The 16,264-nt window shown below is 33.5% G+C and overlaps 2 protein-coding genes and 1 long non-coding RNA gene across 4 annotated transcripts; 2 read left to right on the forward strand and 1 right to left on the reverse strand.

The window, feature by feature from the left end:
* Positions 1-979: 979 nt before the first annotated feature.
* Positions 980-6,139, forward strand: LOC140767686 (E3 ubiquitin-protein ligase RGLG2-like). 2 transcript variants are annotated; one of them, XM_073107680.1, is made up of 12 exons: positions 980-1,279; positions 2,456-2,685; positions 3,512-3,596; positions 4,016-4,156; positions 4,278-4,391; positions 4,475-4,572; positions 4,731-4,810; positions 4,893-4,998; positions 5,085-5,212; positions 5,326-5,467; positions 5,651-5,707; positions 5,798-6,139. In XM_073107680.1, the coding sequence occupies exons 2-12, from the start codon at positions 2,509-2,511 to the stop codon at positions 5,876-5,878; spliced, it is 1,209 nt and encodes a 402-aa protein (XP_072963781.1). In that variant the 5' UTR covers positions 980-1,279; positions 2,456-2,508; the 3' UTR covers positions 5,879-6,139. The 2 variants fall into 2 exon arrangements, with proteins under 2 accessions (XP_072963781.1, XP_072963782.1); XM_073107681.1 differs by having other exon boundaries at positions 2,487-2,685.
* Positions 6,140-7,467: 1,328 nt separating this feature from the next.
* LOC140767443 (heavy metal-associated isoprenylated plant protein 47-like) lies at positions 7,468-8,327 on the reverse strand. Its single transcript, XM_073107357.1, has 3 exons — positions 8,161-8,327; positions 7,913-8,045; positions 7,468-7,805 (listed from the first exon to the last, which is right to left on the reverse strand). Exons 1-3 carry the CDS (start codon positions 8,167-8,169, stop codon positions 7,576-7,578), a joined length of 372 nt encoding a protein of 123 aa, XP_072963458.1. The 5' UTR covers positions 8,170-8,327; the 3' UTR covers positions 7,468-7,575.
* Positions 8,328-10,516: 2,189 nt separating this feature from the next.
* On the forward strand, positions 10,517-11,606 carry LOC140767647 (uncharacterized). The gene is made up of 3 exons (XR_012105601.1): positions 10,517-10,586; positions 10,691-10,753; positions 10,838-11,606. It is a non-coding gene; the product is annotated as an uncharacterized lncRNA (long non-coding RNA).
* The last annotated feature ends 4,658 nt before the right edge of the window (positions 11,607-16,264 follow it).

Consider the following 16,264-nt stretch of genomic DNA (forward strand, 5'->3'; position numbering starts at 1 on the left):
AAAATTGCAGTATAAACCTAACGAAGAATGAATGACATTTTCATCCAATCTACGAATAATCTACCTACCGACTCCCATATTATCGATAAAAAAGAATGAAATTAATTGAAACATTTGAATTTGGAAAGTTACTCTAATTTTTATTCATATATTTCTAACTATTAATTAAGAGTGCCGTTTGGTTTCTTGTATTTAGAAATACATGTATATTAAGAGATAAATTTCTCTATGTTATACCTAGAAATACAAATGACTTGTTTGGTTGATCGTAATTCATAACATTGTACTTATTAAACATATATTTAGTTACTTATATTTTATAATGACATATTTAGTAAATAAGTGTTTAATTAGAAGAGAATAGAAGAGAGGAGATAAAAAATGAGTTAGGGTTGAGGGAAATGAGAGGTGAGGAGAGAGATAGGTTTGGGTTGGGTTATATGCCTTTCATTAGTTTTTTAATATTTTTTGAATTAATACTGTATTAATTAATGCAGTATCTATAAAAACTCCCAAACCAAACAGCCCTAAATATGATCCATCAGAATAATTAATTGGAAAAGAAAAGAAGAAAAAGCCTTATTTTTTTTAATAAAATCACTCCCCATACTAGCAACTAAATAAAATGTTAAAGAGTTTTCATCTAAATTAATATAGCTTCTCTAAATTACCAAAAGACTCTATTATAATAAATAAAATAAATATAAATTACGAAAACACTCAAACCCTTCTTCCATATCAGTTTGTTTGACCAATATAATAACGACATTTTGATAATCTACGTGAGGCTACGTTAAATTGGACAGAAAGTCAACAGTTTTACTTCAGTGGTAAGTACATAAGTTGGTACAAATTTCTTCTAGATGGGGGGATGAATGATTCTATAAGTGCTGGGGGATAAACTGCATTTAACCCTTCTTTTAAATATTAAAGCTTATATAAATTAAAATTTCGTGGAGTAATTGAGAGCTTACCACCTCCTCCAATTCCCCAGTCAACGGCCGCTCCAATTTTAAGCTGCCATCCCAAATTATTTTTTACCGTGTTGTTATCTTGTCTTAATGCTTCCTTCATACTTATCTTGCAAGAAATCAATAAGAAATCATTCATTGTTTTTTTTTTTTGTTCATTGGGTTGACTTGACCTCTTCAGTCTTCTTTTCTTTCTTCATTTTTTTCCCATTTAAAACCACTCGCTTTGTTGATTCATTTGTACATCGTTCTCTTGTTGTCTCTCTTTGTTCTTCTCTGGGAATTATCTAGGAACGTCTCCACTCTTGGTACGTCTAAGTGAGCTATTTTTAATGGATTCTTGTTCTTTAATGATCTGGGTAGTGATCAAAATCATGTATTCTGAAGTAAGTTGATTAGAGAAGTGGCGTCATGCTTCGCGTCTTATTAATTTGGATTCAAACTAATTTTTGGTTGTTTTTGTTGGTATCTTTTTGATATTTACTCGTTTATGTTGCTTGATTAATGTCTGAGATCTTTTTTGTTCAATCCTATGATTCTTGGAAGAACTAGATATCATTTGCTAATCCTATGATTTCGAGCAATTTCTTTTTCCAGTTCGTTAGGGCTTTTTTCAGCTCAAGCTTCTGTTTCTTCTAATTTGTTTTGTTAATTTTCTTGCTGACATGATCTTTTACCAAGTAATGCCAAACTCACAATTCTTCATAACTTTGCTCCTATATTACTTCGTCTGGATTAGCGTTATGAGGTAAATTGAGGCTTTTTTATTTTAATGTCACATTTCAATCCGAAATTTACTTCAGGATTGCATTCTATTTCTTTTCTGAAGAGTTGGGTTTTGTTCATCCAGAAGTACAGATTTCTGTACTTCTAAGATTTAATTAGTTTGTGCTCATGAAAGAGATTCCTTTTTTTTTTTTTTTTCATATGTTCTTTGATAATCCTGTATAGATTGTTAATTTTTCAGTTATAAGTTGATGCTGAGACCTATTTTTTTGCAGTGTTAGAAGATAGGTTTGCTCTCATCCTCTTTTGAAGGATATGAAATGCTTTGCTTAGTTGACTTATATAACCTAAATAAGTCAGAATTCTCTTTAGAAAAGAGGAATAAGAATAGGGGAAAGGAAGGGAAACAAAAGAGAAAAAATAGCCTTTTTCTCACTTGTTTGGATACAACAAAGAGGAGGGATAAGAAAACAATTTTTTCCCTCCTTTCTCTCCATTTCTCTCCACTTTTGGAGGAAAAAGAGATGGCTTTTGAGGGGCCCTTTTTCACTCCTAGTCTCTCACCTTTCTCTACTTAAAATTCAAACCAAGCTCAAGAATACTTTCTCTTTTACTCTTTAAGTTCTGGATTCTTCAGAAAGCAGAGTAGGGATCTTTACTTTTGACTTCTTTGTTTACCGTGTAGTCTAGTATTGGTGCTTAGCAATTTCATTTCGTTTCAAGAGAGTAAGGTAGTTACTTTTTTTTTCCATGATCAGGAGGTCAGATATAAATCTTGCATTGTTTCAGAGTTGATCTGATACTTGGAAAAATGGGAGGAAAAGAATCCAAACCTTATTCTCATCGCCATTATGATTATGGGAGCTCATCCTCAGGATATGGTCCGAGATATCCTCCCTACCGCGATAACCATGTGCAGCCTGAAACTATTGACAGGATACAGAAGAAGTATTCAAGGATCGATGATAACTACCGCACTCTAAATCAAGTATGATACTGTTCTAGTGTAGTCCAGATAAATGCTTCTTCCAACCAGCTGTGTTTTGTTGATTTTGTAGCTAAAATTTGTTGCATAATCTGCAACTGAGAGATTAGTGTTAAAGTAATGGTACGGAACTGTTAAATTAGTTTGAGGCTTTGATTTCTAGATAAGGAAATGTTTTAGATGAATCTACGTACTAAATAAAATACGTTGGAATTTATAACTGTATACTAAATCTACATACTAAAATTTTCTAGTTTGGATAGCACAATGGATGTCAGAGTCCTGATTTTTTTATGATTGCATCCCCTTGTCTTTGTCCAACATCTAGTTTAGTAATGAAATATTTTGAGTCTTTGTAAAATGGAACGGAAAGTAATGTTCTTGAATGGTCACAAGGTACCAAAATTTTTTATTAGTGTTACATTTAGAGCATATAACTTAACAATGAGCATAATTCTTTTGACATTCAACATACATCAAGTTTGAGTTTCTTTCATGACTCATGATATGTATTCTGTGAGCAGCACCAACTCCATGGTCATTCTGTTTCAAACATGACTAAGCAAAGAGCAGAACACATAAACATCATAATATACTCGTTAATTTTGGTTTTCTTCTTTACCTGTGAAGATTATAATATGAATATATACACAATGCTTATGTTTCATATCATACGTGTGATTAGATACTCATCTTTTATCTTAATTCATAAAGATTCGGTAAGAACGAATTTCTTTATTGTATCTAATGACCAGACTTGCTTGAGAGGTGCTAACTAGGAAATGAAGAAAATGGAGGACTAATCAACATGCTTCTGTTCTGCTTTCAGGTGACTGAAGCTTTGGCACAAGCAGGTCTTGAATCTTCAAATCTGATAGTGGGGATTGATTTCACAAAGAGCAATGAATGGACAGGTTGACCTTAAAAAAAGTTATCATTGCAGTATCTCCTTGTTCTTGCATATTAAAACTATAATTTATTTGCTGCTTGGTGCATAATAAGTTGTGAGGATTGAGTAATCAAGTAATCAACAAAACTTGGGCAAGACTTAAGCCACTTATGTAAGAAACAGGAGTAAATTCAACTAGAACTGCTCGACTGTACAATCTTGCAGAGACCATGAAGCATGCTAATTATAGTTTTGCAAAATGTTGAGATGCTGCTGTTAAGATTAGACACAACAGGAGATTTATAAGTAGTGTTACCCACGTACCCAGTCATTTCAACTTATAATTAGGCCTTGCTGAATCCATCATAAGTTGGTTACATCATCACAGAGAATTTAATCATTTATGGTGATATTTCAGGTTTTGATGGTGCTTCTTTTTCTTAGGTAAAATGTCTTTCAACCGCCGTTGTTTGCACGATATTGCAAGTACTCCAAACCCGTATGAGCAGGCAATATCTATTATTGGAAGGACACTCTCAGCTTTTGATGAGGATAATCTCATACCCTGCTTTGGGTTTGGTGACGGTAAATAACATAATTCCACTATTCAATTTTGCATGGCGTAACATTTTGAAGAACACAAAGATTAGTTTGGATCTACAGAGAGCTATTTGTTTTAATTGTATACTCTTTATCTGGTATGCAGCTTCCACCCATGATAAGGAGGTATTCAGCTTTTATCCAGATAACCGACCATGTGATGGCTTTGAAGAAGCATTAAGGCGATATAGAGAAATAGTTCCAAATCTCCGTCTAGCTGGTTTGTGCAATGTTCATGTTTCTTAGTTCTAATCTGTACATTTAATCACACTCACTGAAACCTGAAAATTTCATGCCCAACAGGACCAACATCTTTTGCACCAATAATTGAAGCAGCTACTGGCATTGTGGATAGTACTGGTGGCCAATATCATGTTCTTCTGATAATTGCTGATGGACAGGTAAGTCATTGTTTCCCTTAGATCTTTCATTATACAAATTAAGCTGTTGTAGTCTTTGTGCTTGTTCTTTGTTCTTGAAATATGTTAGTCTCGTTTTCTGTCAATTGGTTGCGTATCTGGTTTGTCGGTAATTGATCCCCTCTACTTCTCTCTGATAGGTAACACGAAGTGTTGAGACACAATTTGGGCAATTGAGTCCACAAGAACGAGACACTTTGAATGCCATAGTGGGAGCTAGGTGCTTATTAAACAAGATTCAATAATATTTCTTCTACACATTCTTATTCTGCTTACATTATTTGATTGTATTCATTTCGCAGTGAGTACCCTTTGTCAATAGTTCTTGTTGGTGTGGGTGATGGACCCTGGGATATGATGCACGAGTTTGATGACAATATACCTTCCCGGGCATTTGATAATTTCCAGGTTACAAGTTGGCTAATAAATTTTTTAAGTCATATGTTCTGCAATAAGCATAGCTGAAATTTGTAAACACTCATGGTGAAATGCAGTTTGTGAATTTTACGGAGATTATGTCCAAAAGCATTCCTATGGATAGGAAGGAGGCAGAATTTGCCTTAGCGGCATTGATGGAGATTCCTTCGCAATATAGAGCAACAATGGACCTCCAACTTTTAGGGTACTGCATGGTGTTCTGGCACTAATTGTGTAACTGTAATATGGAAATCTAAGTCAGGCAAATGACATGATACCTGACTCTTTCTTTTCCTACCTTTGCTTCCTTTCTTTCAGTCGACGGCGAGGAGGACCTCAAAAGGCTTGTCTGCCCCCACCAACCAGGAATTATTCCCGATCAAATAGCTTCGAGCAAGGGAATTCATTTAACACAAGAACTAATGCTATCCCACAAGAAAGTCCTTCAGAAGATAAATTGGTATTCTTTTTTTAATTAGCGTACTTCATATCTTTGAATTGTTGAACTGTAATATAAAAACATATTGAAGCTTAAGATGGTATACTTATTACGAAGATAGCATTTAATTTCGCACTACTCGATACTTGAATTTGGACTGTAAACAAGCCCTTAAAAAAAAAAATTAACACATTTTGTTTGCAGATTTGCCCCATCTGCATGTGGAAGCCAAAGGATCTTGCATTTGGATGTGGACATCAGGTGCAGACCAAAAAAAAAAAAGAATCTTTTATTGCTCTCACAGTTCATTTCCTTTTTCAATTCTATGGCTAATAACATAATCTTCTTCAGACTTGCTACGACTGTGGGCAAGATATGCAGCGTTGCCCCTTATGTCAGAGCCAGATATCCACAAGGATAAGGCTATATTGATGTACAGATACACAAATGCATTTCAAGTGAGTGGTGATTAAATAAAACTTCCATTTTAGAGGCTGAAGAACATACCTTGCATCTGAATTCAGCTTCTTGTTGATATTGACCGCACTATCAGAGTCATGCTGAACTTGTTGGATCTCCTAGTAGATCTTGTACATACATGTATAACTTATTGTCTGTCTTGCTTGCTGCCATCAGAACAATGCCACATGTATATTATACTAGACCTCAAATACTAGAATTCCATATGTATCATGATACGATCACGCCTCGGGCTATGGAGCTCTACCAAATTGATATGATCTCCCCTTAGGCTAAGGTTCGATCTCTTCCAATTTCCTGATCTGGACTAGATCTGACACGAAACTTTGAAATAAGATCCCAAAATATGCCGCTGTCGGATCGACGTGAAATTTTGATATGTTGTAGCCTCGTAAAAGAGCTTTCCAACAAATCAAGTTTTAGGTGAATCGGGGTTGAGGATCTTGAGATATCGTCCGTTTAGTGGACGAACGTTAGGATGATCTGTTTTGGATCCGTGGATGAAGGCACGTGATCCTAGGTAATGGTGGATGGTGGGGGACCGGCGTTAATGGGGTGGCACCAGTAAAAAGTGGTGGTGGAAGGGTTATGGTTGATGGAAGGGTTAGGACAAGTGTTGGATAGATTGGAAGAAGGGGGAGGAGAGGGCCACCCCTAAGAGACTAGGGTGATTGGCCCGTCGAGGGAGGTTAGAAGTGGCGTCACTGGGGATTGAGGGAACGGGAGCGAAGAAGAAGAAGGAGGCAAGGCAAACTCAATTCTCAATATTCAATAATCAATCCTCACTTTGGTTGCCATCCACATCCTTTTAAAGGCTAACCAACAACTCAAAATTAACCCTAAAAATACAATTTTTGCCGACCGCGTTCGAACTCGCCCGACCGCGTTCGAACGCACCGCGTTTGAACGCACGATCGAATGCATGATCGAACGCGCCTCTCGGTATTTGCGAACGTGATGCAGGCGTTCACAGTGCGTTCGAACGCACCGCGTTCGAACGCACAGTGCACTCTCTTCACCCATGTTCACAACCCCGTTCACAAATCGCGTTCGAACTCACTCCACCCGCGTTCGAACGCGACTTACAGAAAACTTATTTTAATGGAAATTAAATACTAAAACATGAAATAAAAACACTCCTAAAGTGAATTCATGCTCGAGACGGTGTCGGTGAAGTCCGAATTGTATCATATCGAAGTATGAATTTATGTACGATTATTTGTATCAAAAGTATACTTGGTTTTCTTATTTCTTTTTTTCTAATTTTGTCTTTCTGTTATTTAGTACCTCAATAAATATTGATGGGATATTATAAGAGTGAGAAATGACTCCGCACTCTTCTTCATCTTTACTTCATATACTGCTCACTTAATTTTGACATGAGCATAAGCTTAGTCTAATTTGAGCCCAAGCTTTAGACCAGCCCAATTCAAGCCTATTTTAACCGAACTTAGATTGAGCTTGAATGAAATAAGACTTTATAAAAGTTCATATTGAATAAGGTTTAATTAAAGCTAAGACTAGATTAAGTTAGAGACGGACATAAACCATTAAATCTTGATCTAACTTGCACAAATCATTTATAGTATAAATAAATATTATATATATTGTTTTACATGATGCTCCAAGAATTAGGATTATAGGTAGGCTCATAAATAAACAACGTAAGAATATGGTTGCATACAAGGATATGGCAAACTAGTTGGTTCTTTCTTCTCTTCTTTCTTCTCTTCTTTCTTCTCTTCTTTCTTCTCTTCTACACTAATCAACTCCGCGTAGTGCATCCGTTTTCGAAGCATCCTAGTTAGGGCAACTGAGTCAACTCCATTGCCAACGACGACAATCTTATCTTCGCCGTCCAGTGATGCAGATATTACACCTACCAAGTTAAACATTTTACAACTTAATTACTTAAGTACAGCAAGTTGAATGTATATATATATATATATACCACTGCTTGCTAAGAATAAATAAGTTGATGATTACCAGAGAAGCCAACAGCAATCTTGAGAGCCTTTGATCTCTTTGTTGGACACTCCATAGAGGTCAGTTTCATTAAGCAACAAAGGTAGCCTGCACTATAACCACCCTCCATAGACACCTTGATCACAATCTTTTGCTGCAATATATTAATGATTCAAGTTACAGATCTCCATGATCTCAAGCTAATCTAGTATAAATATATATATATATATATATATAAAAGTAGAGATGATCATTAAATAATTACTTACCTTAATCATGTTGGTGTTGGAAAAGTAAGCTTCTCTGAGAATCTAAAGTATGCTATTTGCTAGTGGCTGGATGGCCTGCAAACCCTGCAGCCTTTATATAGACAAGATGGAAGAGAGAACTAAGCGGTCTTCATGGGAGGTCAGGGATTAAATCAAACTAAACGAGCCACGGACCAAGTCCAAGTCCTCTCTGGTCTTTCTAAACTTAAAGTTAAATCCCTCATTATCTTTACATATATACTTTTCAAAATATATACATCTACATAGATACTTGCCTGCTTACTTTTCAAGTTGATTTACTTATATGCTAATCCTGTAGTCTTCGTATCTAACTTTTGAGTATTATCAAGTCAAATATACAAGATTTACATATCTAATGATAAATTTGGATAGATAGATAGATAGATAGATAGAAGGGTCTACGGATTCCGGGTCAAAGTCGTCTTGGAAACAACCGTGCCTAGATTACAAGTATTTAGCCTAGAAAGAGACTACTTGACAACGACTAATCTTTTGTTTGATTTCTATCTACTAGACTAAAGAAGAGTTTGGACTCTGGAGTGGCATGGCACATTCGGGTCAACAAACTAATTTTGATTAGTCTGTAATAACAAGTCAAGCAACCACAAGTCTTACGAGACCAAAAGCCAAGTCTTCGCAGACCCAATAAGGTTTTAAATTGTACCTTAAAAAAAAGAGAGGCGGATAAGACGTCACTTTCTTTTAGGACAGTTACGCTTCAGTCTACTATACAGGCCATGATTCTTTAATTTATTATTATTATTTATATTAAATAATATTTGTTTTATTTATTAAAAACATAAAACAAGATTTATTATGTGCATAAATATTTTATGTTAAAATTTTTTAAACTAAAAACTAACATTTTATATCTATCTCATATTTTTGGGAGACAAAGTACTTCACTGAAGTTGGAATGATCACAAAAAATAATATATCACAAGTTTGATTGTGTATTTTAATAGATAGTCTGTATGTCTATCTTATAATTGCTATATTTGCTTAGTAATTGATTCGATTATTGGATGTTATCTTTGGTTTCTTACATTTAATCTCCCAATTGTACTCTTATTTAGTTTGGTAACAGCATAGAACTTCAATACCAACTATTCAGTGGTATAATGATCATCTAATCTTATTAATTTCATCCTGCCCCCTTCCTACTTTTAACTTTTATGAACTACCATTAGAAATAATGTTGAAAACACAACCAGCAGCAACGCACTATCATCATTGCCATTAGCCTAAAGTTTTTAAAATGATAAAAGCAATATACATAAAATTTAAAATGGTAATATGACAAGCATAGATCTAAATTAGAATTAGAATGTAAATTAGTATATATATATATATATATATATTTTTTTTTTTTTTTTTAATTTTTTTTGAGAGAAAGACTTTTGTCATTAGCTTCATTCATTTAATCATCAGTACATCCAACATCGGAAGATAGGAGTTAGCTCAACTATAAATGTCTAAAAAGTAAGAGCTATGTAGGCAAAATTATTAACTAAGAAATTATTAGTCTGGCTAGTATATAAGACGGTAATAAAAAGAAGTGCCATATGAAGACTATGGCACTCTCAAGACCAAATAATCCATGGTATATCATCCCGTAGAGTAGAGTTGAAAGCATCATGTTCATGGATGAGACGGAAGCCAGCTAGGAGGGCCCGAGCCTCCCCCTCCGAGGGTGAGGCGATGGACAGACTAGCATATAGGTAGTCCTCTAATTTGAAGATAATCACCAAGGTCGGCATCTACCCCTTGTCACCGGCTTGCATCCACCCAACAGAGAGAAGAGAAGTTAATCTTATCAAGCCAATCATTCTTAAGAATCGTAGGAAGTGTCGATTGAGGTTGTAACATATTAAGTTAAATAGATATAGATAAATGCTATAAGCATAGATGGAGATAAGTGAAAAATTATCATGCAAAATTTAAATATTAAATTTTGTAATTATTTAATTGCAAAATTTGGACTGAAGCAATCACTAAGTGCGAAAAACAAATCCCATAAGCATATCCTACTATGCTCATAAAGAGAAATGAGCAAAACCTACTCTAATCGTGTTCATAATTTATTTAAAAATGATAAATCTTTGAAGACAAAAAGAGTTAAAAGAATCTTTATAACGATATTTTGCAGCAATAAATGGATGAGAAGAAGACGCATTTCTCCAAATACTAAGAAGACGACTTGGGTAAGCTTCAGAGCAAGTTAAGCAATGCCAAGTCTTCCAAGTAGTCATTGTTAAGAGAAACCGTGTTTCCTTCATGTCCTTTTAACCACTTGCCTCTCCTTGTCTTTTATAAAGCTAGCAAAAATTTCTTCCTAGTTATCAGAACCATCAAATTCTACGTAGATTTCTGAGATCATCTTTTGCAACACCAACATGGTTAAGGTAGTTAAACTACTCAATATATGATCAGCATCCACTCATAGTAATCAATTCTTGATATGCCTGAGGCCATCATCTCTAACTTTCTTTCCTTTGTCTCATTTTAGAAAAAGATTGTCATCAAGCTCACCACGGAGGATGCAAGAAGGAGGTCGCTGTGGGCTTCTCTGGTAATCATCAACTTAATTATTCTTAGCAAGCAGTACGCATATGCATATCAAATTGTTCTAAGTTGTAAACTGTTAATTTGGTAGGTGTTACATCTACATCACTGGAAGGAGAAGACAAGATTGTCGTCTTCGGTGATAGCATTGACTCGATTGCCCTAAACCTAACGACGACGCTTTGGAAACAGATGTATCATGCGGAGTTGATGAGTGTAGAAGAGAAGAAGAAAGAAGGTATTGAATCCAGAAGAGATTAAGAGAAAAACTGAAAATTCTGTATTCATTCTCTCTCTGTTTACAAGCTAATAATAGCCCTCTAATAAACTAACTACCCAAGGAATGAGAAAAAGGCAGCTATAATAGCCTAAGTAACTTCATCTTAATAGAAGGCGAGCAATAGCAATGAAGCTCCTAAGTATTAAGTGAATCTAAGGATGCAACCTTATCCTTATGTTTATCGTGAGCCTACTTATGATCCTAATTCTTGCAACATTATGCAGAGCATGCATGTGTGGATTGGGAAGAACATTTTTGATCATTAGATTAGGGTCTCAGAGGAGTGGATAATGTAATATAAGTTATAGTTTTCGATGATCAATCAATTTCACTTTCACTCTGTTTCTATTTTTCTTTTCAATTTTTCTAATCGAACCTTTGTTTCTCAATTAACTAATAGAACACACCCTGATTTGATATGTTCTTTTTGAAACTCTAGTGACATTGTTCAATTTGAATATTTAGATCGTATATAGCCTTCTGTTTGAGTTGCTTGGAATGCACAATCACCACAATAGAAAAGAACAATCTAAAGCTGAGGCAGAGGAGGTGGAAGTGAAGAAGAGAGAAGTCTACGAGAATCGTGTCCCATCGTTTGCATATAGATTTGGAGATTCTAAAATTATTATTTCTTATTCCATCAATGCAACAACAACCGTAAGTTATAATTTAAAGCCATTACTAACACTAATTCGAACTAGTGCGACGACATTGAATTTGGTACCAAGTTGAAACACCATATATGTCTTTTTATATAGGTGAAGCCTACGTGATTTTCACTTGATGTATTAGTCAATATTTTTATAATATATTTTAATTTCTTCTTAAAATTTCATAAGAGATCTAACAAAATATAATTTCTTATCCTCTGTACTAAAATCCCCTTTCTTGGGAAAAAAGTTGCAAATCATTTTGACTTTCATGCCAATCCAAAATTCATACCATACCTACCTGCCTTACAAGTAAAATGCTATAGAGCAACTCCTACCGGGTTCTAAATTTAGAATTTGGAGTTCGGTTGAGTTTCAATGGGGCTCTAAAATTAGCTTCAAATTTGGAACTAGAAATAGTGGGGCCCCATCATGAAAATGAAACCGACTCCATTTCCATTTATGATTTCAAACTTTTGAAAATACCAAAATTACCCAATAATTATTATATTCAATAATTTTAATTCTATTTGTATCCTTTATTAAATAATTTAGTTAGTTAAACTGAGTATATAATTAGTTTTACTAATAAGTTTTTAACAAAAATAATATCATTGAAAAGGTCTCATCGAGACCTGCAAAATGAGTCTAATATTAAATTATTTTTAAGTTAATTTTAATTTTAATTTTTTTATTATTTATAAAAATAATAAAAAATAATAACACTAAGATGCTCTTGCTCCATTTTTGACTCCATATTTGGAGCCCAAAATATGGAGCCCAGGTTGAAGATGCTCTAAGAGCATTTCCAACGCTAGCTCCATATTTGGAGCCTCTCGGTGCACTCCAAAGCACTGGGCTCTATATATATTAAAATAATAATATAATATATATTATTATATTAACTATTTTAAATTACTTAATATGTCATCTTAGTGTTATTATTTTTTAATAAAAAATATATGGTTAGAAAACTCTCATAGAGATCTTTAAAATAAAACTAATATTCAATAGTTTCAGAAGTAATTTTAAATTACTAATTTTTTAATTAAACGCATCGAAATTACGTTACACGAAATAAACATCGAAATAAGTATTACATGTCATTAATTAAAAATATCAAAATTACATTACAAAAAATAAGCAGAAATTAACCAAATATAATAAAAGCAATAGATGTTTAATATTCTGGTAAGTCATCTCCGTATCTCCGTAGCCACCAGTTTCGGTTCCGTAGCCGCCTTCTTTCTTGACCAAATTATCTAATGTATTTTAATATTTAATATTTACATTGGGAATAATTTTGAGTAATTATAATTTAGGACACATAATTTATTAGACTCATTTTTATAAATAATAAAAAAAATTTAAGATTTAAATTAACTCAAAAATAATTTAATATTACTCATTTTAAAGGTCTCGATGAGACCTTTCCAATGGTATTATTTTTGTTAAAAATTGATTAGTAAAACTAATTATATACTCAGTTTAACTAACTAAATTATTTAATAAATAATACAAATGAAATTAAAATTATTGAATGTAATAATTATTGAGCAATTTTAGTATTTCAAAAGGTTGAAATGACTCTAAATAGAGTTGGGCTCTATTTTCATGGTTAGATCCTCACTATTTTTTGAGCCCGATTAGAGTTGCTCTAATGGATATATATATATATTTGAAAAAGTTTCAGGAGTACATGTGACGCATGAGCACCATGGAATTTAGTCGAAGCATGCATATATGGCTAAGATTAGAGGGGCACAGGGATTTAGTGAGTATGTATTAAAATGTTTATCTTGTATTTACATATACTCTTAGAATTATACTTAACATACTTTTAAAATTATATTTGTTGAATGTTATGCTCGTTATCTTTTAATAGAAATATTTATAGGCTTAGAGGGAGACGATACTTTAGTTATTATATATGAACATCTTATCGTTGGCTGTGGTAGTGTGTAAATAGTCCTTCAATTGTCTTGTTTCTTCGATCAGCTGCACAACATTTCGAAGCACTAAAAGTCAATCTGCAAGTAGCTGAAAGATGAGATTTTTTTTTTCTCTTTTTTTTTCTTCAATAAACCTCTCAAATGCTATTTATATTATTTGTCTATTTAATTATTTTTTTCTATTCAATAATAATACATGAAAGATAAGTTTACTTGTATTTAGAGAAAAGAAAAAGAAAAAGAAAGGTTGAGAGTAAAATAATTAATAATTTAATAATTTTTATCTACACTGTTAAGAGAGTGGAAGATATTAGATAGTTCACCTTTTACTCAGTTGCTTAATTGAGTTGAACTAATAACTCTTTTATATCTTGTTTGGAATCCTCAAATCAGAAAGGAATTATTTGTGTAGAATGTCAAAGGAATTCAATTGATTTGGGATGATTTTGATAGATTTTTTTTATACATATAAAATAATGAAATTATATGATTTGAGTTGGATTTCACGATAAATTATTTCTAACTTCACCAAACTTTTTATATATTTCATAGTTGCCCTCATTGTAACAAATAATAAGATTTTACTGTTATGTCCATGGTTACAATGGATTATGTTGGTAGATGGATGGTGCGGGTGGGATGGGAGGTAATTGAGATAATTGTGAAAGTGGTGTATTTGAGAATGAGAGAAGAAGAGAGAGAATGAGAGAAGAAGAGAAGAGGAGATGCCGACGCTATAGTGTCAGATTTTATAATTAGCAAATTGGTGATTAAACAAAGTTAGTCATAATATACTCTATAGTTTTTACTATATGAGCTGTGGCATAATATCCTATGAAGTTTGCAAGATAAATGGAACTGGTGCGACAAAAATTGAAGTTTGTTCGAAGGTTGTTTGAAGGTTGTTTGAAGCCTGTTTAAAGCTTTTTTGAAGTTTGTTTGAAGCTTGTTCGAACAACGTCGAACGAATTTTGTCTGAGAGTTCTAGAAGATAAAGCTGAGTATTTTGTTTGAAATTTGTTCAAACAAAACTTTGAACAAGATTTTTCCAAGAGATTCAAAACAATAATATTGAGTAGTTTGTTTGAAGTTGTTCGAACAAGACTTTGCCGAGAGCTCCAGAAAAATAATGCTAAGTAGTTTATTTGAAGTTGTTCGAACAAACTTCGAATAAGATTTGCCCAAGAATTTTATAAGTCATTTAAAACAATTTTCAATGAGTTAGTTCGAACCTATTTGAACATGTCGAGAAATGTTCACTTTTTCAGTCTAGATTAGGGTTTGAGAAACTTATCTTTTGGGGGCTATAAAAGGAAAAGTCTTGAAGAAAAGGAGACAACTCCTAGAGGCCAAAAGTTTCCTTAGAGATCATTCAAAAGGGGAGTTCGAAAGATCAATGTTTCTTTTTGTTGAAGTTCCATTATATTGAATATTTAATTCGATATTTTCTCAAGGGTTATAGTGAGGTAAGCTTACAACCTTAAGGGTCATCAAGATTGGGTACCAAACACAAAAAGTGGTGTATTGAGGGGAGTCAAGTTGAGCATTATCAAGAGAATTGTGGAAAATAATAATTGAATTGTAAGTGTTTTTAATCGTTATTTTTATAGTGCTTGGTTTGATCTCATAGAAGAGATCCGTGTGTTTTTACCTTTGGTTGATAAGAGATTTTGCCACGACAAAATTGTTATGTTTGATTGTGTCATGTGTTTTATATTTTAATTGTCTCTTATCATTCTAAGTGAAATATATATTTTAGAGATAATTAAATATTTTCATATAAGTTTAGGAAGGTACGAAAATTGATGAGGGAGGGAAGACGATGACCTTGGAGAGGACCGTGCCATAACTTAGGAGAATGAGAGGTCTGGGAAGGAGATAAGAGGTGGAAAAAGGTAGAAACATGCAATAATTTTAAAGTGGCTATCATCGACATTCAAAGTAACCATAACACAAAATGACTTTGGTGTCAAGCGTTTGAATAGCCTTGTAAGGCGTTCGAACGCTTTATCAAAACTCTAATTTTGCACTCTCTATCTCGAGCACCGAGAGACTATTTGAACTGCTCTTCTTGGCATTCAAACAGTCAAACTTGAGAACACTTATTTTGTAAGAAAAGCAAGGCATTTGAATGGCACTTTCGAGCATTCAAACACGAGGTAACTGGTACTGTAATAGAAAAGTATCGATGATATATAGATTCGATGCAGCAAACCCAATGTCCCTCGTGATGTTACCATGTCAGGCTAAACCACATCATCTACATATGCCTCATCTTCACATCTATCCTCACATCACTATTCTTATCTTCCAATACATATTTCTTCTTTCTTCTTTTTTTGCTTTTAGTTGTTTTGTAAAAAGTTTAGAAAAATATATATATTACTTATCTAGAATATATACTCTAGTTAGAATGTTACGATCCAACCACGACGATCGAGTCAATTAGGTAGAGTAGAGTCGAGTCGAGTCAAGTCTAGTTGACTATTTTTATTTATTATTTTTATATTTAAATTAAAGCTGATAATATGTTATTGTAAGCCTAATAGAGCGAATTAGATCCGACCCGCTATGACTCGACTCCTATAAATAGAAGAGATCATGTGTTAATTATCATCGTGGAATGAATATCGAGT

Source organism: Typha angustifolia, chromosome 9 (genome assembly GCF_048772165.1).
Source record: "Typha angustifolia cultivar Huaian chromosome 9, ASM4877216v1, whole genome shotgun sequence".
In the NCBI taxonomy this organism is placed as follows: domain Eukaryota; kingdom Viridiplantae; phylum Streptophyta; class Magnoliopsida; order Poales; family Typhaceae; genus Typha; species Typha angustifolia.

Bases quoted from the DNA above. Each gene is read 5' to 3' on its own strand.
- LOC140767686 (XM_073107680.1), top strand. From the start codon at position 2,509: ATGGGAGGAAAAGAATCCAAACCTTATTCTCATCGCCATTATGATTAT. The intron at 4,811-4,892 runs GTGCTTATTAAA...TTCATTTCGCAG, and splicing joins AATGCCATAGTGGGAGCTAG to TGAGTACCCTTTGTCAATAG. The intron at 4,999-5,084 runs GTTACAAGTTGG...GGTGAAATGCAG, and splicing joins GGGCATTTGATAATTTCCAG to TTTGTGAATTTTACGGAGAT.
- LOC140767443 (XM_073107357.1), bottom strand. The intron at 7,806-7,912 runs GTAATCATCAAC...TTAACTTGGTAG, and splicing joins GATTGCTGTTGGCTTCTCTG to GTGTAATATCTGCATCACTG.